This window comes from Echiichthys vipera, assembly GCF_963691815.1.
Source record: "Echiichthys vipera genome assembly, chromosome: 21".
Taxonomy (NCBI): domain Eukaryota; kingdom Metazoa; phylum Chordata; class Actinopteri; order Perciformes; family Trachinidae; genus Echiichthys; species Echiichthys vipera.
The window spans coordinates 13720731-13742774 of NC_139846.1; the positions used below are offsets into that span (position 1 = coordinate 13720731).

At 41.6% G+C, this 22044-nt stretch overlaps 1 protein-coding gene across 1 annotated transcript in view; it reads left to right on the forward strand.

Annotated features, from left to right (window-relative positions):
* Positions 1-22044, forward strand: part of prex2 (phosphatidylinositol-3,4,5-trisphosphate-dependent Rac exchange factor 2) — a 95484-nt gene that overhangs the window by 12526 nt on the left and 60914 nt on the right. The window contains exons 2-10 of the mRNA XM_083936322.1: positions 6052-6123; positions 7089-7211; positions 10889-10993; positions 12762-12863; positions 13768-13929; positions 16671-16804; positions 17711-17814; positions 19253-19402; positions 19970-20111. Of these exons, the coding sequence (XP_083792448.1) occupies positions 6052-6123; positions 7089-7211; positions 10889-10993; positions 12762-12863; positions 13768-13929; positions 16671-16804; positions 17711-17814; positions 19253-19402; positions 19970-20111 (1094 nt within the window). The remainder of the gene's footprint in view (positions 1-6051; positions 6124-7088; positions 7212-10888; positions 10994-12761; positions 12864-13767; positions 13930-16670; positions 16805-17710; positions 17815-19252; positions 19403-19969; positions 20112-22044) is intronic.

The following is a 22044-nucleotide window of genomic DNA, read 5'->3' on the forward strand; positions in this document are numbered from 1 at the left end:
GCTCTCAGCATCGGACACTGACTCTGTTTGTCTCTGGTCAGGACTTTTTTGGCGGAAGTTCAGTTTCTGCTTGCCAGGAATTTTTTGTGTGTATAATATAGGTGTGTGTGTATGGGAGGCCAGAAGATTTAACCCTGTAATGTTGAATTCCGGTTCAAAAGCAGTTCCTCTGTGCAGGAAGTACGGTAAAGGCACCATATCCTCCCTACAGGGTTGTCCTGTTAAGAAGGCCAAACAAGGCTCTCTTTTTTTCCTTCCCTCTGTACTTCCTCTCTGTTTTTTTGTGTCTGGCTTGTCTCTCTCTCTCTCTCTCTTTTTTATTTTTTTTTATGTCTGCTGCTCTTTCATTTTCTCACCAGCACTTTCTCACACTCACACACATGCATATAAACAGCAAATCCAGAGGCTCAGGTGTTTTGAGAGTTTTGCCCGAGGGTGCCGCGGTGCCAGTGCACCTGTTACGTGCTGCCCTTTTAACTGTTATCACAGTTCTTTGCTTTTTAGTCTGCCATCCAGAGGGACAGAGGTATGACAGAGAAAGACACACATACTCAAAAAGGCTGTTAATGAGCATACCTTCACAGTCTAGTGATTCCCTACAGTGGGCTTTTTCGTGTGGAAGCAGTTGTTTGTGTCTCCATCGCTGGCATCGAACAGTCTTTGCCTCATCCTTTTTATTCGTTAACAAGAGAGGATTGTTTCAGATGCTGGATAACAATTCACTGGGATATCTGTACATGTGGGTTGTCATGTTCCTCTTCATTTTAATCTTTTTTCCCCCCACACCACTAACTTTAAATCATAGTGGGGACATACTTGTTATACAGGATGTTCGTGTGTGTTTGTTGACCAACTCTCCAATCAGGACAACAAAGCACATCAGTGAATCATCAACGGACAAAAGAGACAGTTTGTCCAATAGACTCTGAGAAAGGCCTATTCATTCTTCTTCATTCAGTTTATTCTGGTGACCAGTGCCAATGGACTCACACTGAACCTATTTTAATTGTTAGCAACAGGTCCCACATCAACGCAAATGCAATTGCACTTTGGTAGCATAAGATGACGTTTTAAAATTGTCCTGCATTTTTTTATTTTTTTTATTAAAAAAAATCTTTTTAATAAAGCTGCCTGGGTACTTTTAATTTCACGGAGAGCATAGTGTTCCACGGTTGAAACAATCAATCCACAGGGACCTAAAATGGTTGTTTTGCATTTAATATATCAAACAGGCTCTATGTTCACGCCTATTCCTCCAATAGTTTTACTTTAAATGCATTAGCAGATGTTTGAGGCTACTCTACTAACTTTGTTCTTGATTCAAACAAATTTCTGGAGCATGGGTGCAGCTAGATAGCTTTTTTCTGTTTAAATCAAAGCAATTTGCTGCATCATTTTACTCTTTTGGATTTGTTTAGTGTCCTTTTTCCTCTCCTGGTTCCATTTGTATTCCCATCACGGCCCATTCTGCTGGCTGTGTAACATGATGAACGGCATGCTCGCACTTTCTTCATCCTCTTTTCCACTCTGCATTCACTCTAGCAGTTTTATTTGACCCAAGCACATGCTGTGGCTTGGCAAACATATTGTACACCCGCTTTATTTTAAAGCGCAAGAATGTCTGTCATTGTCTCTTTTGTTCTGTCTTTGTTAGTCTGGTTCATCTGCCTCACTGACAGAGATAACGTACACAGTAGAAGTGGCTAGCCTTCCGCTGATTGTTGGGGGGGGGGGGGGGGGGGGGGCAACATTGCATAATGTCCATTCACAAAGTGTCCTGAACTAGGTTGGCTCATACACAATCTGCCGACATGGAAACCACTCCGTTACCCCTCTGCCTTTTTTCCTATATGACACTAAAGTCCGGATAATGGGTGTAATATAAGCAACCCTGAGCAGAAAGCATATGTCAGCAAACTGCAGTTATTAAAGGAGCTGTCACTCATAAATTGTGGCAGTTTTTTTTCACTCTGTAAGCAAGTGATGGAAAGGCCTATGATGTAGCCTGCAGGTTCTTCACTTGAACCTGATTTCAGTTTTAGTGTGACAGTAAAGGTCAGGTTGTTATCACATCGGAGCACTACTTTGTCAGGCAGTACAGCCATGATTTCCACTCCCTCGCCGTTGTAGCCTGCAGCATGTGAGTTTGTGTTGATTAATGGCAGGTAAGACCACACGCAGTGACTGGACCAATCTTTTCATCACACCCATCTGCTCTGTGGAATAATGAAAACTTTAATGGGGTTTTAATGTATTGTCCCCACTCAGCCATCAGAGTGACAATCCAGATGATTATTCCTGGGCCCCAGGGAACAAAATTACATTCTGACAGGTTTTTTTCTTGTTGAATGCTGTTGATACATGATTAAGGATAGAAAAATGCACCTACTGTATGTCCAACAAGTAGAAAAGAAAATGAAGAGCCATGCTTAATTTCCTTGTTGAAAAAATAGTCTACTACTCAGACTTTTGAAATGAGTGACGTGAGTGTGTGTGGATGCCATCTCTGAGATGAGTCTAACTTTCCTTGAATAGCCAATGGAAAGAACACTATGAAAATGACTGCTGTTGTCCAACTTTTCCTCTTTGTCTTCTGAGCTCATCACTTTACCTCATGATTTTTCTAAGTAAAAAAATAAACATCCATACAAGTACTGTTTAAAAACATTCCAAAATAAAAATGCAAAACACATTGAATAGCTGTCAAGAGAATGCCAAACCAACAGGCCGGGATATAACCATAACCCCAACCCTAAAGCTAAAGCCATGTTAGCCAATCAGAAGCCTGAAAAAAATCCCTTTACCAGATGGCTACCTGGCTGCAATGGCGCATCGATCGCTTCTAAGCGCTTTCGTTCTTGTTCATTAATAAAGTGGAAGAGTAGCTGTGTATTTATGCGTAAACGTAAAAAGTCCCGTTAATGACATTAGAACCAGCACTATTCTGACAATGTCCACAATTGCACAAAATCTTGCTCTACCAGGTGAACCCGTTTTCATTGCATTTTAAAGCTCAAAAGGAGCTGTTCGTGATCCATGTCACGCTCTCTGTGACTAGAGATGGACAGAAAAAGTAATAGTTTTCTCTGCATGACTGAGCTTATATATATTATTTAACATTTAAATGGTGTTTCTTTAATCACTGGCGTATTTCTAAGATACTCGGAAAGAGACATATTCTGGATATTCTCCACTGACACAGAGTGCTGGATTTAGACAATTCATACAAAACTAGATACAATACATTTAAGCCTTTGCAAATGAGCCATGCATTTATGTACTGCAGTACTGTCAGGTACTGTACAAACCTGGAAATAGGCTCATATTCACACCAGTCACCCTGGACACTGTTACTGTGTCCATAAATCCCAGACAGTCAGTCAGCTTCCCATTCTGTGGAGCTCTTCCAGGATCAGTTTCTTAACGACATCAACAAGGCAGTCTTGGCCGTCTCCTCGGAAGAGACATGTTCGTTTCCACAAATCCAGTCTGAAGTGTCCACAGCTCTAGGAACGAAACGTTCAGACTTTTCTTGTGGCAGAGTCTGTTTTCTGTGCGGTCTGCTCATCTTGAAAACTACATGAAAGATGTTTTCAATTTTACACCACCACTTCTGCGTGACAAAAACAAACTTATCTGCTGGGTGATAACACAATTTATTATCTCCATCCAATCAGATTTAGAGTTCTTGCACTCCATTATGCCGTGTCTTTTTTTCTTACGTTGTTTACTTCTGATAAGCATCTGCAGTGTGGCTCCTTTTTTTGCTGCAGAGCCCCCCATAGCTGTATATATACTGATTAATTAGTGCTTTGCAGCTAAAGTGATTATATGCTGTTGAATAGATTCTTCATTATTAAAACTGAAGTGATAGACTCCCTAATGAGACCATGTTTGATGTCACGCATCAATGATAGGAAGCTGGTTTTTGATGCAAATTAGCACTACTTTTGCTCAGCTAAGGTCCCGTACTGTAAGCCTGTCCAAGTCTCCTCCGTGTTTGTACATATTAGACTTGCTAATCAGATGCTAATCCTTGTGAGTGGCAGAGTTGCGAGGCAAGGCAGCTACAGAATGGTAATCAGTGTGGAGCTGGCCTACAACAAAGAGGCTGATTATTTAAGCCCCCCCTTTTTCCATCCACAAGCATTCACTTATACAGATCCTTTTTGTGTTTCTTGATGTCAGTACATTGTGATTAAGATGATTTCAGTAATTTCTTCATGTCGATTCTTTTTTTTTTTTCTTAACAGAACTTTGGCTTTGCAATGAGCTAGACATGGAGTTTTTTCCCCACAGATTTAGCCCCAACCACCTTTCCATCTGTTCACAATTAATCAAGTGAAACTCTTTTCAATAAGCGTACTGAAGTCCCCACCACTTACTTAGATCTCGGTGTCAAGGAATAATTCTTGGCTTGTCTGCTCATTAAAGTAAGCTGTTTACATGCTTTGTGGTTATATTATGTTAGCTTGCTCAGGTCAGGCCCCCTACTGTGCGGTTCACACTGGACAACAGATGGCATTATGGGCCTCGTTGGGGCGGTAAAGTGACGCCCGCGGTTAGGGTTAACTGCAAAGACAGATGTAACTTCTCACTGCACCCGACTGTGACTGTATTCATCACACTGTCTTTCAGTGTAGAGCTTGATCATGTCATGTGTTTAAGGAGCTGCCGTTCATGGTTCGTGTCATGCTGTACCATGAAAATAAAGCTTTGTGCTGCAGAAGTGTCAGAATGTGTCGTACAGTAGCACTGTCTCCGTGCCTATTATGTTGTCTGTCATCGTGTTGCAATGCTTTTGTGGGAGGATTGGTGGGATCATAGTGACAGACCATTGATTATGTCAGAACATGACAGCCATTGCCGCATTATCTGTGCGCTCTTGTTTTCTAAACAGCGTTAAGATGGACAAGTGTAATTTATTTGCCTCACTTTTCTTTCATGTGGTTATTTTACCTTCAGTGTGAGTTTTTTCCAGAGTGTTTCAGTAGACAGGTTTGGCATAGCACAATCCAAGTACACACTTTATTCTACTTGGGGATCTCATCGCTGCTTTTATTAAGCTTGAGTTACAGCCTTTAATGTCATTTGGAGGATAAATAAAACTAGTTGGGTGTCATGGGAAATAAACACAAAGCCAAAATCAAACGGCAGCGTTTTTGTGATGTCGTGCCAAGGATATTTTTCCTGCTGCTTACATGGCTCTCATTTAAATGTGACAATATGAACACCACAGACGTTGTAGCTTGACATCAGGTTTGATAAAGCTAAAATCGTGAGTGATCGAATGCAATTCCTCTTGGACTTTATACTTCATGAAAGTTTTGCTTTTTAAGCCTTGCGTTGGATTTCATCATAGCTTCCCCGAAGCATCAATCAAAATTGAAGCGTGATGCCGTTGATTTCGTTTTCCCCAGAGCTTTCTACTGAAGATAGATTCCTGTCTGCCAGACTGTATTCCAAGTATTGTACGCATATAAGCATAAAGATTCATTTCTGGCAGCTGTTGATGGATGTCTTCTTCTTTACAAGCTCTCCCTTAGGCGGAGTTCACGAAAAATGACTAATTACTCCTCAGTCACAGTTTCAGAATACATTCGAAGCACACCTTCTTAATTTACCATTCTCTGAAAGTGCCCTGAAGCATTAAGCATGTTGAGGGCTTGTAACAGCCTGGGAACCAGCATCTTCAGGGACTGAAGAAAATGAGAGCACTGCCCATCCATCTCAATTCACACACTGTTGGCCTCTCCAACTCCTATCCCCAGCCACTTAACATTGCCTTTGAAATACCATGCGCTGCAATTATGTTTTTCTTTTCTTTTTTTTTTTTTGCATCCAGAGAAAAGATTGTGTTTTGTGTGTATCTGCTTTCCTTTGTGATGGTGACCAATTTGCTCTGGCAGCCAAGTGTTGCAGCTGCACATAAAACATCACATCGAGTCGTCTATTAAAGCCGCGAGCCATCAGAAGCCAAAACGTAATTCAAATCCCAAGGGCCGGTTCAAAAGTTTTTAACTGTTGCTTTCCTCTTCTGCTCTGCTTCAGGTGTTTCTACATCGTCTCAACCAGTATGCAGCCACCAAAATCGACAAGAACATCACAGAGGAGACTGTTAAGGTGAGGGTCAATCTGTGAGGTATGGGACAGCATAATTAACATTTGGAAAAATGTTAAAGGCAGTTGACTTCTACACCCCATACAGACCTTGTTTTCCTACAGTAACTTGATCCAATGAAAGACCGGAAATTACATTGGAAACTAAATAAAGTGGGTCCCTTGTTTGGGGTGCTCTTTCAAGCTAAAATAGCCAAGTTCTGAATGGAGAAAGAAGTAGTGGGCGATCCAAGAAGCAGCTGTAAATATAATCTATTTATAAGTGATTCCGGCTGGAGGATAATAAAGGATGCTCTCTCACCGCGGGAGTGTGACTGTTTTAGCCAGCTTGCTTACTCTTGAAGGTAAATACACATTCAGTGGATATTTACTGCATGTCCCGTGTTTTGGAATATGTCTATCCGTGGTATGTTGTGTTTGGGAACACACTGTACAGAGAGGGGTTTGGATAACATGGGTCATTGGGAGGCTGGCTTGTGATGTCACCAAGCAGCGTTGGAGCAGAAATTCATGGATGATATGTTACCAGATTTTTTTTTGCTGCTCTCTTGCCAGTCAAGCTTTTTTTTTTTTTTTTCGTCACAACGCCCATGAAAGACTTCTCTGGTTGTCACGGTTTTATTTCACCAGCTTTTTCCCTCCATCCAGAGTCAGCATTGTTATGTCCTTAAACATCACCACATAAAGGACATAAAAGGGGGCAGAAGTCAGCACCACATAAAGGCAAAGTTTCCATAGAAATATATCTAATAATGTTTGAAATTCAAATATCAAAGGCGTCTAAAGCCAAGATGCCCGTTTCAAAGAGACCGCACTCTTTTTTTTGTGTGGCCTCAGACATTCCCTCGTCTGGTGCCACATGGCCACAAAAAAGCGTTATGCCAAAGTATTGATTTGGGCACCACGGGAGGAAAAAAAACCCCGGCGATCAAGCGAAAAACACATTTTATTTCCTTTGTCCCTCTCAGGTTTTATTCTCCAACATCGAGGAGATTCTGGCCGTTCACAAAGACTTCTTGTCCATGGTGGAAGAGCTGCTCCAGCCTGACCCTCATGCTCACCATGAAATCGGGCGCTGCTTCCTGCACTTTGTAAGTAACACATGCCATTACTTAAAGGTTTCTCTCTTGAAAGTAAACAGTCAACTCGGCACCTTTGATTACCATGTCACCATCTTGTCCCAGCTCTTGTTTCGTCGCATCAGTGCAAGCTCTGTTTTCAATAATCCTTTGTTCATCTAAAGAATTTCTCTTCACTCTACAGAGCTATTGGAGCTCAAATGCAGTTATGCCTATATGACCGCGGCTGAAAATGATAAGATACACCACATGTTGTCAGTTCATCTCTCTGGATTACCGATGATGAGAGAATGCTCGTGTGATACGCTTGATAGGTCTCTGATATACTGCTCAGCCCTGCTATAGATCACATTTATTTGATGCAGAGCCTTGAGCACACTAGAATATAATAGGTTTCAAAGTCTAATAAATCTTCCCATCCTTCTGTTAAGCTGCAGGGGACTTCTGCTGCTGGTACAGGTGAAAGGGGGTGAGAGAGACATGACCTCATTGCAAAAAATAGAATTAATTTTCGTTATGTGAAAATGAAAACTCATGACCATAATTCAGTCATGAGTGACCATGTGAGTCCATTGACACGAGACTTGGTCAAATTGTATTTTTCTCTCTTTCTTTATGTTTTCCTGCAGTCTGTTGTTTTCTTTTCTGAAATATCCTTCTCTTTTAGTGATTTGTTATTGCCCTAAAAGTTCCAAGAAGTAATTACACAATCTAACTTCACTAAAGAAACAAAAAAAGGTAAGTAAGCCAGCTGGACAGTGGACTGCTCAAATCACAATCCCTCTGTGATTCAGGCCTGCAAATGTGTTTACTCTGACTGAAGACTCCCCTCCTCCCTTTTGGACTACAGTAAATCCGGTCCCCAGTCTTTTTGGAGGTTCATTAACTGACCTCTTTATAACCTTTATTTAACTAGGTCACATTGACATTATAACCTCTTTTGCAACTGAGACCTCGCCAATACAGGGTCACATAGCAGCAGCACAACCACAAACAGACCACAACAGCAACAATGGGTATGACAAAATACATTACATAAAACAGTGCGTTAACAAGGCAGCAATTTAGTAAATTGTTAGTTATTTGAAGCAACTGCAACTAGCAGTGACTACTTCCTTTATTCTGAGTTTAAATCATTTAAAGAGATATGGGTCAATTTGAGCTTAGTCTGCAGATTGTGCCAGGACCAAGAACTGTAGTAAAACAGTCTTGTTTTTCCAGCCTCTGTGCTGATAAGAGGCACTTTGAACTGAAGCAATTAATTTAACCAATTCAAAGATTTACTGTTGAACTTTTAAATAACTAGGACATTTGCTGAAAATAATGATGGGTCCTAAACTGGAATAAGTGACATACCTCAGGGCTTAGTGATACAAGGGGTCAGGTTGGACAGTGAGGCAAACCTATAAATAGTATCACCAAAGTTGATTTGAGTCAGTAAAAAAGGCCAGCAACTACAGCTTTTTCTTAATGCCATGGAAAAACCAGACTTTGGCCTGAAAGCCCATTGTAAACTTTAATTTCTTTGCGAGATGGTCAATATGGTGTTTAAAATTTAGACTTTTGAGCAGCCAAATTCAAAGTATTTCTAATTATCCCATAGTCTGAATAGAGACGCCATCAAGAGTATTGATGGAGACGGTTGGAACCTCTGCCCGCCCAGGGAGAAAAACATAGTTTTGTTTTTTCTTGAGTTTAAGAGCAATTTCAAAATCCAATAGGACGTGCTGCAGGGTGTTACAGTAAAATCAGTCTGCAAATTTGAAAAGGCCATCTCTGTGGTGGGTGCCCAGCAGTGACGTGCAGTGAGGGTTGGGGTTGGGGAGGCACTGACTCACAAGTCAGATTTACAAACATACAGTAGGATGCCAATAGGATAGGATGAGAGAATAGGAGCGAATAGGATGCTGAAAACCATTTTGAAACACCAGTGCCACTGTATATTGCAGTATATCTTACCTTTACGTTAAATGACTGTATATTGCAGTATATCTTACCTTTACTGTAAATGACTGTATATTGCAGTATATCTTACCTTTACTGTAAATGACTGTATATTGCAGTATATCTTACCTTTACTTGTAAATGACTTCTTGCTTTGACTGAAAGTCCAGCTTTGAAAAATGTCTTAGTTTAGAAATCAAATCCTCCATTTTCAGGGCGAGAAATGACAGCTTGTCGCTAAGCTCTACAGCGTCGCACAGCACACACTGTGTTTACTTTTTGCACACGGGTTAGAGTTCACCGTAACCTGGCTATCAGGCTGCTCACTATCGCCGCCCTCCTTGAGGCAGAGGTACTGCCTGCCTCAAGGCAGCATTTTCCCTGTGGATTTATGTCACATCAATAAGATGTAAATATTACACACATACGTAAAATACATTACTGAAGATCATGGAAAAGAAGACGTATACTTGCATTACATAAAAGTGTCCTCAACCATCATATTGGAAACATACACAGAAATGGGAACAAGCACGCTCCATTTGCACGCGCTCAATCCAGTTTGTGAGTGATTGCGCAATCTGGAGGGAGGCTCGGCTGTCCGTGCCTCACCTCTCGTCTCCGAAGAGACTCCGTTTATTTAAGCAGGAAATACAGAATTTTCTGCGATTTTTACTATAAAAACGGTCAGAATACATTAAGAACCACACCAAAATCATAGTCGAGAGGACAAATATTAATACTTGTGTTATTTTATTATTTTGTTTCTTTTTCCTCTCATGCCTCCCCTGACTGCACGTCACTGGTGCCCAGGAATACATGACTATGTCAGCATATTTAGAAAACATGATTCAAGGGCACTCGGAGTGTACAGCCCTCCGCCAAAGCATGCCCTATCTCACAACAGTGATGCAGCGTGAATTTTCACAGTTGGGAACTCATTATCAGATTATGCGTACACCACATGAATGTAGCACGAATGCCCTAGCTCACAATGTTAACGAAAGTGAAAAATGTGTACCTGCCCCCTGATGGGTTCTTCCTTGGTCGGTGCTGCATCCTTACACCAAGTTTAATTAAAATCCGATCAGTAGTTTTTCTGAAATCTTGCTGAAAGACAAACAATCAAACCGACATAGCTGAAAACATAACCTCCTTGGTGGAGGTACCAAGAGGAGCATACATAGATATTTTTTGCAAGCATCGCCTCTTGCTGTTGTTGACAGTTATGTCTCTTCACATCACCAGCTTTGTCTTCTGAGGCAGAGCTGCATTGCTGAAGGCCGTGTACTATTTCTGCTGCTTTGTACGGAGTGATTTAAAGGTTTTGTGGTCTGGTCCCACTGCTGCCTCTCAGAGACAATTGAGTATGAATGTTGAGAACTGCTGTGGTGGAAAGTTGACGGTCATATAGCTGCAAAGCAGATGACAGGATATGATTTGAGCCCCCCATACACTATAAATATATTATTTATTTGATGATTGTGGAGTGTGGAGAAGAATACTAAATTCATATCTACTCTGTGGTCTGTTTTTGCTTTATTTTCTCTCATTCTTCTCAGTATTTCTGTATTCTCTATTGTCCTATCTGGCTTTATTTATAACTTGACGCCCTTCTCTCTTTTTCCCATTTCCCATTTTGTTCTTTGACTTTGTCTCCCTATTTTTTCTTTCTTCTCGCCCGTAATTTGTCCTTTTTACTCCTCATGCATACTTCTCACCTTGTCCTTCTCTCTGTCTTGCAGAGGAGTCGTTTCCAGATTTATGATGAATTCTGCGGGAATCATGAGAAGGCCCATAGGTTGCTGCTGGAGCTCAATAAGATAAGGAGTGTCCGGACATGTTTACTGGTGAGAAGGATCCGTAAACGTGCCAATAATGTCCAATTTGTAACATACATGAGACTAATTAAAGTCTCAGAAGATCAGAACTCATGCACATGTGTGAGTAACTATTCTGTATCCAAGTCATGTCGTGAGTGATCAAAACTGACCCTGAGAACTGCTCACATGTGAAAATGCGCTGCTTCAGTCGCTTAGGCCTGTAAACACACAGTCACCCACACATGGTTGTGTATACTTAATGTTCCAGCGTGTCTGACAGCTGATGTGACTCTACCTCATGTGTGGGTGGACTCCCTCTTCCTGTCCCAACACTGAGAGGGGAGAATCACTTCCACAGGGGAGAATCATGTTGCTAGAACAAAAGATGACTACATCCCCACTGCTGGCTGGCTAAGCTTTGCGTGTGTGAGGTTAAAAAACTTTTTATTTTATTTTCCATTGCCTCTTGCTGCTATTCACTTGATGCTGTTTACCATCTTTTATACCCCCTGTTCATATTTTTCAATTACTTATAGGCTCTGACAGTTTGTAATGCTAGTTAGTCCTTACTCCTTTGCCTCGGGGCCGCTTGTGTCACTACACAGCGTCACCGTTTGTGTTTTAAGACTTCCATAAAAAAAGAGAACTTTGAAATCGAGATCTACAGCAGAGTTGCACTCCCTGAAGAACCAGAGTATGAAAGCAGACTTTGGTGTATTGATTGGCCTGTTCTTGGGGAACGCGTACAACCTTCTATTAAGGCTGTACTTGATGGAGTGGGAAATTAAACACACATGCACACACTATACACACACTCAGAGTGTTCTGTGTCTGATTTACTGCTCACAAGTGCCTTTAATCTAAGAAGCCAGAGGAGGTAAATATATTAATTGATTTTGATTTAATGGAGTCTTTAAAGCCTTGACCTTTCGGTGACATAACCTTCCATCAGGGATATGGTTCTAGTGTTACCCTCCAACCTACACTTAGCTATAGGCTAATATAACTCAGGTCACCTCTGCAGGCTTGCAATGACCAGGGTCCGCTAACATCCACTAAACCTTTGGCCCATTGGCTGCTATAAAGCCTGGTTTATTGTTTACACTGTAATCCAGCACCTCAATGAAATTTCAGGTGAGGTGAGAATTAGCAGTTGACCTCAGAACCTGTAACCTTTCACATGAAGTTAAGGGTCACTTTGATCGACTAAAGGAAAAGATTGTCTCTTCATGTTCCCATGGAGATGTTCGTCTGTCAGTTGGTTTACCACTTCGGTCTAGACTGAAAGAGTCCCACAACTTCTGACTGGATTACCATGAAATATTGTACAGACATTCATAGTTGCCAGAGAATGAATCATATGGACTTTGGTGCTTCCCTAACTTTTCCACTATTGTCACTAAAAGGTCAATCTTTCAATTTGTGCAGTAGTTTGGTTTATGATCAAATAGCTGCAAAACCAATGACATTCCCTGTACTTTGTGAGTGTTAGCAATGCTAAACTAATAATGGTAACATTTAAAAGGTTGATTAAAACACTGATGATGGTTAAAATGTATAGAAATGGCAACCACCACACATGTTAGTGCCTCTTCATGCCTAAGTGTTCAGAAAAATAAAGTCTGTTTTCTGTGGCTTAGGTTTTACATCTTTGCTCCCAACAGTAGATATGATATCATAAAAAGCGAGCTAACATGAGGACCTTTTTGTTACACCATCCTCAACAGTTTGGTTTTCTTTACAATGAGCATCAAAGCTTTTTTTTTTTTTTTAAACCCTCTCTCCTCTCCTGTAGAACTGCATGTTGCTCGGAGGCAGAAAAAACACAGACGTCCCACTGGAGGGTTACCTGGTGGCTCCTATTCAGAGGATCTGCAAGTACCCATTGCTGCTCAGAGTGAGTATGATCTTTTGCATGATAACCATGTATTATGGAGATACCACAGCCTTGCACCACCTCTGCAAGGCACCTTCCGCTCCTCATTTCATCCACCACCACCTAGTCATTAGTTAGGGCTGCCTGGTTCTATTCACATCGACCTCTCCCTCGCTAATGAAACACTGGTCTCATATTCTGACACGTCTCTGGTTTAGTTCCCTAGCACAACCACATAGTAGGAATAACACAAGACCTTTCATCACCTCCCCTGCCCAGCTGCACATTCAGACACTTTGACTGGGCTCATTCATACCTGCAAGTTGTTAGTTTTGAAATTTCCATTTCCCAACGTGAAACGTGAGCGAAATTAAATACACGTTCAAAGGCTTGTTTAAGTCATTGATCTGAGCGGTCCCATCTCGTTTGTCTTGTTATGATCTATTAATTCACTCAGCCATTCTCTAAACAGCCACCAGCACGGGCACAGAGATGTAGTAATAATAATGAGGGGGTAATTTGATGCTCTGCCATTTGAAGTCTTCCAGCTGCCAGGGCCTCCTTCTCTGAAATGACACCGATGCTCACTGCTTGCAGATATATCCAGAACAGTGTAAATCTGCCCTATAGTAGCTGACATGCTGAGAGACGGTGTTTAGACTGTAGAGGCAGAGATTGCCATCGCTTTTGCTAGACTGTGGCATGCAATAGGAAGGTTTTAACCACTAAACTCAGGAAACATGGGAAGATAAGCAAATGTGGAGTGGAAATTGAACATATTTTTTCTTCATGCTTTTAATGTTGTGTTAATTATGATTCTTAGTCAGATTTACCACAAATTTGATTTGAAAGTAGTTTAGATTTGTTAATGTGAATTTGTGTCTTTATCATATAACAATTTTTTAATGTGACTTTGCATATGCAGGAGCTGCTGAAAAGAACCCCTAAGAAGCACAACGACTACGCCCTGGTGCAGGAGTCTCTGCAAGTGATGAAGGCTGTGTGTTCCAACATCAACGAAGCCAAGAGACAGATGGAGAAGTTGGAGATTTTGGAGGAATGGCAGTCCCATATCGAGGGCTGGGAGGTGGGCCTCGACTAAACTGTGTACATGGTGTTGAATGATTTAATCTCACCCAGTAAATTCAATTCAAAAGGCTGCACTGACTTCCTGCTTCTTAAAAAATCAAACACAGCTGAGCTTTCCCCAAGATTTCAACAAGAATTCCGAGTGGCATGACTTTTGTCAGCCTTTTAAGCTTTCCTAATCTCTCTGCAAACAATGGCTTGTATTCACAATTGTCAAATTCTTTCTGCCTGGATGAGCCTATAGTTAAGGCCGTCACGCTTTAGGGTCACCGATCCAATCATCCGCAGGTAGGCTTTACTTCTTGGTCTGGAGGGTTGCCTTGTAGATTAGTTTTTCCTCCTGGCTCCTGGGATGCCTTAATAAAGGGTCAGTAAGCCTAGTGGTGGTTGGAAAGAGAAAACTGTGGTTGTAATTGTAAAGGAAGAAGCTGAGATGCTTATGTAATTGACCCTGGCTTCATGCAAAGAGCCAGGGTCTTTGTTTCCTGGACACATGCAGACAAAGAGATATTGGCCAGTGTTGAAACAGCTTCTGATTAAGGTGTAGGCAGTATCAGACTTCTGGATAAAACACAGACTTTTAACTCAGATATGAGAGAGAAAAGATGACTGTTAGACTTCCTTAACTTATGGCTGAGATGTTCATGTTTTTGTGAATGTGTCGTTTTAGTGTAAGCAGGATATTAAGAATGGATTGGATTTAGACTGATGATTATATATTAAATGATATAAGTATATAATGTGTACTATTATATATTTTAAGTATATAAAACAGTCTGTTTTGCACATTTTGATTAGCAGATAATCTCAATATTACGTCACAAAATAAGCGCTGCTTCACAACACTCAAAGAGTGCAAAAATCTAAGAATAGTGTGATCAGAAAGAAAGTTTTGGGTGCGGTGACATATCTTGCACTCAACATGGTCCTGGCTGTAGCTACTCTGCGGTTTGCCCCTCACCACTTTTTATTAATTGTAAACATTAGCTCATTCCAGAGCAGGTCTCTCTGACTGCTGCACGCCATGCTAAATGAGATGGAACTAAGAGGAAGAGCGGAAAGAAGTAGAGAGCAAAAGGGGAAAAAAAGAAGAGCTGAGTGATGTTTGCATTTGCATTTCTGTGTGGGTGTTGGAAGGATGAGGAGTGATTGTGAGAGCCGCTGTTTTTCCGTTCCTACTCCTCCGCCCGGGCTGATTGCTTGTTAGAGCTGACCTGCTACACAGCTGGCTGCCCTCGGGGCATCCTGGCAGGTTCACCTCACGTGGGAGGGACAGCGCGATGGCCCGCAGTGGTCACAATGGTGACGACTGCCTGCATATGTCAGGGCAGTGATTGCCAGGTGGTTCATGTTTCAAGTGTCTGTGTTTTGTCCCTGTTTACTATAGAAATATGTTAATTTTAGAGTAGTGGTTAGTAGTTTCCAGTTCTGTTTTACTTCACGTTCTGTTCTCTCTTTTAAGTTTAATTAGAGTTCTCAAAATCTACTTGAGTTGTGGAGTTTGCTTGATTTGGCTTCTTTAGTTTAAAGAATTTAATTAAAATTCTCTCATCTATCCAGCCAATTGGCAAACACCACTTCAGAGTTCCACACAAACTTTTCTACCATACTTTTTCCTTAATTAATGACACATTTTGCTTTGTCCTTCTTATTTATTTTTCTGTCTGGCTGTTGTCTGGCTATAAAAATAGATGACTGAGGGTTTAAAGTGTTGAATACACCCTCTGTGGAGCTTTGGCTTGGAACAAGATTAATGTGAAGTGATAGAAAAATGCTCACAGAAAAAGAAAATCTAAAGAAGACTGCACCAAAACAAGTAAATGAGCAGTGGGGATCTGTTTAAAAGTGCTATTTCATTTAGGAAATGCAGCTCTATAGTCTCGATCAGTGTTGCTGTTGGCCCCTTCAAGTGACCAAGGCAAGTTGGCCTTTCCACGTCTGGTGTGCACACATTCACTGGCTGCAAATTAGTTTAACATCTGGTCATGAGCTGGGGAGTTAAAAGGCCCTTGAACGAGTGGAAGACAAAAAAAAAAAGGCAGGAGGAAGGAATGAAAGAGATAGAGGAATAGACTGGGGATTCTAGAAGGGGACTGTAGTGAGGGATGATTGGCAGAAGGGAAGGGAGGAGGATAAAAAGGGCGAGGAGAGAAAGAAGGAAAAAGCGGGATAGGTTTTGGCCCGCTGATGTCTCCAGCAGGAGGAAATGCTTAGCACATTTTCCGGCTCTGTGCGCAAGGGAGTTATTTTTAGCTCTGAAGGGCTGATCAAACGTGGTACATAAATTCTCAGAGCAGGCAAGGTGAGGGAAAAGACAGCACACTTTATCACTTGCAGCAGGAACCCCGACCAATATGGTGACCAGGCGCGACAATGCAACACATAGTTTGACTGGACGGGATGTTTTTCTAGAAGCTATTAACGGCCATGCATTTTAAAGTCCCACAGCAATCTGCTCTGAGGAAGCAGGGAGTGTTTTTCCAGACCCCTGAGAGAGGGAACAGGAAAGGCTGGGCTTTGTAATCCCTCCTCCTGTTCAGACACTATGTGTGAACATTGAATGGTATAGAAATAATTTGTAGAAACTTTCTCTTTCACGTGAAAAAAAGAAATCACATTAAAAAGGATTTACTAGGCGAATACCTATTTTGCGGCATTCCGCTGTGTCAGTCTATGTCAAAGTATCTGTTTCGCTCTTTTGCTGCCTGCTTGACCTTTTGCCCACATGTCCGTTCGCAGGGCTCCAATATCACAGATACATGCACGGAGATGCTCATGCACGGCGTCCTCCTGAAGATTTCTGCTGGAAACATACAAGAGAGGATTTTCTTCCTGTTTGACAAGCTCCTGGTGTACTGCAAGAAGAAAAACAGGTGTTGTGACCCCTTCTCTTTATTCATCCCTCTACAGGCAGAAATCCACAAAGCGGAACATGAATTTGAGATCTCATTACAGTGTGGATTTTTTAAGCCACAAAATACAAATATTGTTAATGCTAATTTGGAATATCCCTTTTGAACTCTAGCGTACTCTTACTACAGAAAATGTAGAGCATGGACCTTATAAATAGTTCTCTGCAAAAAGATATGAGGAGGAATAATTTTAGGTTTTTTTGTGAGGGAGTTGAAAAAAGGATTCGGTAGATTTTTTTTTAACTTGGGGAAATGACGAAATTTGATTAGTCTGCGTGGGAATATTAACCACCTGTGGACTGTTTTTCTCCTAGATGAATCTATCAGGTAGTTTCTAAGCAACTATAACAAATAATGTGACGTTCACTATGATCAGGGCAAGTTGAGTCAGGAAACTCTTGCTGATTGCCGACCATTGTTGTGCTTCTGTAGGCACAACACTTGCCAGATCCGTGCTGCTCACACTGAGCTACTGATGCAGCTGCTAACAATGCTGCTGCATCCATTGTACGTGTTTCTGGCCGGTTTTGTTTACCCACCACCAACCAGTCTGCCACCTGCTTCGATCTGCGTTTTACTGTACGTGCTGTTTACTGTGCAGTGCCCGCAGGTAGCACATTAAAGCAGATCCATTCATCGACTAATGAAGGAAAAAAAAAAGTGTGTTGCTCTGACTTTAAAACATTTGTCTAACCTGGATGCACTTTTCCTCACTTAATGTACTCCGTTCACATGGACAAACATCAGTTGATTATAATTAGTATCTTATAAAATCCTAAATGAACTGTGGGTGATACTTATTACACAGTAGGTAACAACATGAAATGATTATTGGCGAATTCTTGTGATTTCTTCTTTCTATACAAGGCGTTTAAAAAACAGCAAGACGGCCACAGAGGGTCCTCGCTACCTGTTCAGAGGGAGAATCAACACAGAGGTGATGGAGGTGGAAAATGTGGATGATGGCACAGGTGAGTGGACAAATAAACACTCCTTCTCCGTACTCGCTCATTTGCTAGCTCGCTCACTCGCTCTCAGATCCTCATTTCTCATTTCAGCACTCACTGGCAGCAGCTGGTTTAGAAGTATGCCATAATCATAACCCACAGAGGAACTTTGACAACGTGTGATTTAATACTCGGATCGCCAATGGAAAAATAAGATTCACCTATAAACATTTTCTTTAGACATCTTTAGTTACATATCCTTGGGACTGTGCTGGTACTCGGTGAACTTGAAGCGCTTGTGTCTCTTGGCCTCACAAAGCCACTGATTATCATTTATATTTGTAGAAGCCATCATTTCCTCTCCAGCAGACCTAGATGGGCTGTAATATTGGGTGTTTTTTGGTGAAAGATGGATGGGTTTGGGTCCAGAGAGGGAGGATAAACACGTGAGGCAGGCGGTGGTGCAGTAACTCTTGGGTGTTCTGCACCACAGGCAGGAGATCTCAATCTGAAATCCAGGGCGACAGGAGTATTTTAGCTTGGATTCCTCGGCAATGAAAGCACCGTGACTTTTTTTCCCAGGCACACACTTGCTGCCTGAGGTTTGAAAAACGCCCTTGAGGCATACCATATAAAGGACACCACACCGTAGATGCTTTTAGACGTGATTGTAATTGATGATTGTAATGGTTTGCTTTTCGTTACACCCCTTTTAGAAGGAGAAAAATCAGAGGTCAGGCAGTGAAGCATTTGAAATGTTCCCAAAGAGATGGAAATAATGGGACGGATTCAACAAACGGTCAAGAGTTCATTTCTATTCACTGCAGGTTTTCTTTACGTCCTTAGCGTATATATTTGAGCGTAGGTGGCGAGTCACAAGTCGCCATCGTCGTGCGTGGGAGTACTCTAAACACTCAGTTGTAAATAATGCTGATGGATTCTTCAGCATATGTGTCCCCTCCTTCATCTCATTAAAAGAGAAGAGCCATAATTAATGAAGCACTCAGTAGAGAGCTGTCGAGGGCCGGCACAAGACCCGGGAAAAATTAGTAAACAGCGAGTGTTTTGCACAAACATAGAGTACTTTATTCTCAATAGTTTTATGATGGATGTTGTTTTTTTGGAAAATAGACCACACTACTGTATAAGAAAGCCTTAATCCATCAGATAATGTGTTGCCTGTTCTGGTCTGTTCTTACCCCTAAGAGCCCTAGTGTTGCTATCACTGGAGTTGTGTCTGATTTTATTGCTGCGTTTTCACAGTAACCCTTGTTTAACGTGAACCCGTCAGCTCCGTTTACAGTGTCACGATCAGTTTGACCACTGATTGATGGCCCTCTCCTTCACACTACTCTGTTCCTCAGTGAGTCAAAACGGTGGATTTGCGTTTTTCCGACCCTCGTGAGGAGAGGACCTTGATAAAAAAAAAACTAGTGAAGTGAAACTCGTGTCTGTGTTACAGCTGACTACCACAGCAGTGGGAACATAGTAAACAACGGCTGGAAGATCCACAACACGGCCAAGAACAAGTGGTTCGTCTGCATGGCCAAGACCCCGGAGGAGAAGCAGGAGTGGCTGGAGGCCATCATGAAAGAGAGGGAACGGAGGAAAAGTAAGAAGATGCTTTAGCGTATTTAGTATCAGGGAGGGGGTCAGTAAGTTAGGGAAACTCATTTCCCCTTTGATTTCTTCTTCTCAACATCTGTCTTGAATCAAATAGCTGAGTATATATGTGGTGTTTGGGTAAATCAATAAAGAACAATTTAACCGGAATAGTGAAAATAGGGAGTAAATCCCTAATCAGCCCTGATTAAATGTGGGATCTGAATCAAAGAGTGATGCCATAATATTGTGTGTGTCTTTGGTAACACATTAAAGGGTGTTAAAACAGATTAGCAGGTTGTTTTTCCTACAGGGATATTTTCTGTTTCTATTTTCACATTTTGAGATTGTGTACGATAAACTCTTCATGCTGTCAGTCATTTGTGCTGCCGGAGACTTTTAGCACAAACACCGAAAGGCACTGCTAATCACCTTGTGAAATTAGGAGACATTAACCTTCTCCAGCTAGTAATTGATGCCCCATCTAGTCTGGGAGCTGAATGCAAAGATTATAAATGCCATGATATTGACATGCTTTTTTTTGCACCCTGCCTCCCTCCCTCCCTGTGCTGCATAGGTCTGAGGCTCGGCATGGAGCAGGATACGTGGGTGATGGTGTCAGAGAAGGGAGAGAAGCTCTACCATCTCATGACCAAGGGAAACCTCATTAAGGACCGCAAACGCAAGCTCACCACCTTCCCCAAGTGTTTCCTGGGAAGGTAAGATTCTCATCACTCACCTCGCTAACCTTGGGGTTGTTGTTCCGGTGAGGAAGCTGCAGTGTTCATTTCCACATGGTTTCCTCACCCTCATCGTTTCCTCTCTGTCACATCGGCGTGAGCTCTGTGACTGTGAGGGAGTATGTGAATGTCACAGTGGATGACTGTGTCGTTAGATAAACCAGAATGAATATGTAATTCTGTGTATTTTCGGATGTAAAGAAAAGATAATCCTTTATTAGTCCCACAGCGGGGGAAAGGTCTTTATATTAGATGAAAAGTAGGGAGAGGGGCCTTGTACAGTGATAGGTCAATAATATTAGTTATTATATTATCTTCAGAGCACATTACACAGCACACTTTTGTAACAGTTCAGTGTCTACATTTGTGCTGTAATTTTTTTAATTGGCGAGACTTTCCAAAGACAGCAGCTGTGAGGAAGAAAGCATGGATGCTTTTTTGTTCAGAGACTGTGTGTTATGTATATCTGCAGTCTCAGTCATGGGAAAATCAAATCCAGTCCGATTTAGCCCATGAATCTTATTTAGGGATTATTGGTGTGGTGTCTGGGGACGGATCGGCCATTGAATGCCAGTCATAAATCACAGGGAGATATCCCTGTGCTGCTCAGCTGACTGCCCGCGTTCTCCCTCGCCCATGTTAGATTACAATAAGCTCTCTGCTGTGGAATCCATGAGGTTACTGCAGTAGAGGGCCCATTATGCCAGAGAGCAGCTGTGTGAGTGTGTGCCTTTTTGTTTTTTGGCGTCCTTGACTTTTGACAACTATGTCAGTGTTCTTCCCATGTTTGTTTTTAATGAGTCTAAACATGTCTATCTCGCCTCCATTTTCTGATAGGTGAAAGCATTTACTGTTAAGGGTGCTTTTCTCAAAATGCTGTCCTTGAGCTATTTTAAGTATGCATGAGTTGATTCCCCCAGTTTCCGTATTTTAGCTTTCATCATATAAGATGTAGAAGTGTTGCTGTCATATCGGCTTGCCAGGTCTTCATGCAAGTAAATGAGTAAAAAAGTTAGTTTGAACTGAGTTGGCTCAGTGTTTAATCCTGTCCAGAGATACTCTTTGAAGAATTAGAATTTTGTTAGAGCAAAAGTCAATATGAAGCAGGCATGGACTATAACTCTGATCACGGATGTGCGTGAGAACCAGAGCTGTGTGATCCTCAAACTACCTGCTGGATATCACACCTCGTATTCAATTCTCATGCCCATTCTTCCCACGGACACATTGTGAGACTTAAAAGGTGACAAAGCTGGATCAGGATAATAAACTCTACGAACATTTGGCTGCAGCCCAAGAGCTCTCCATGTATGAAAAAGAACATTCTATGTGACAGTTTTTTTAATATAGTGACACTATACAATTTAAACAGGGTTGAAAATAAAATAATCTATTTGAGACCGTGTGAGCTGGATTTTATTTCAACTTTGCTCCTATCTTGACTCTTGAAATCATCATCATCACAAATTTGCCTTATAAACTACTTTTCATGTTTTCCATTTGTTAGAATTTTTTACAGAAATGTTTTGACTGGGTTTAGACAGCCAGTTTAAAAATCGTGGTTATTTTTAAAAGCATTGGAGAGAGGGGGAAAAAAAAAGTCCAATTGGGCATAGTTGTGGCCGTGTTACATCGCATGGTGGTTTGGAATGAGGAGTTACTTTCTCCTTTGGTCTGTTCAGACAACACCAGATCCCTCGTGGTCTGGAGGAGGAATGGATCTGTCAGCTAAAAAGATTAAAACGATCAAACATTGGTCATATGTGGGCACCTCGTTGAGTCTGAAGAGATCATATGGTGAGAAAGCAGCTCAGGGAAGCTCCTTTTGGAAACCTATCCCTCTATAAACAACTTGGCAACACCTGGATGACCACTTGTGGGTGAAAAGACCTCTCCAGCCCCTCTGTACTTC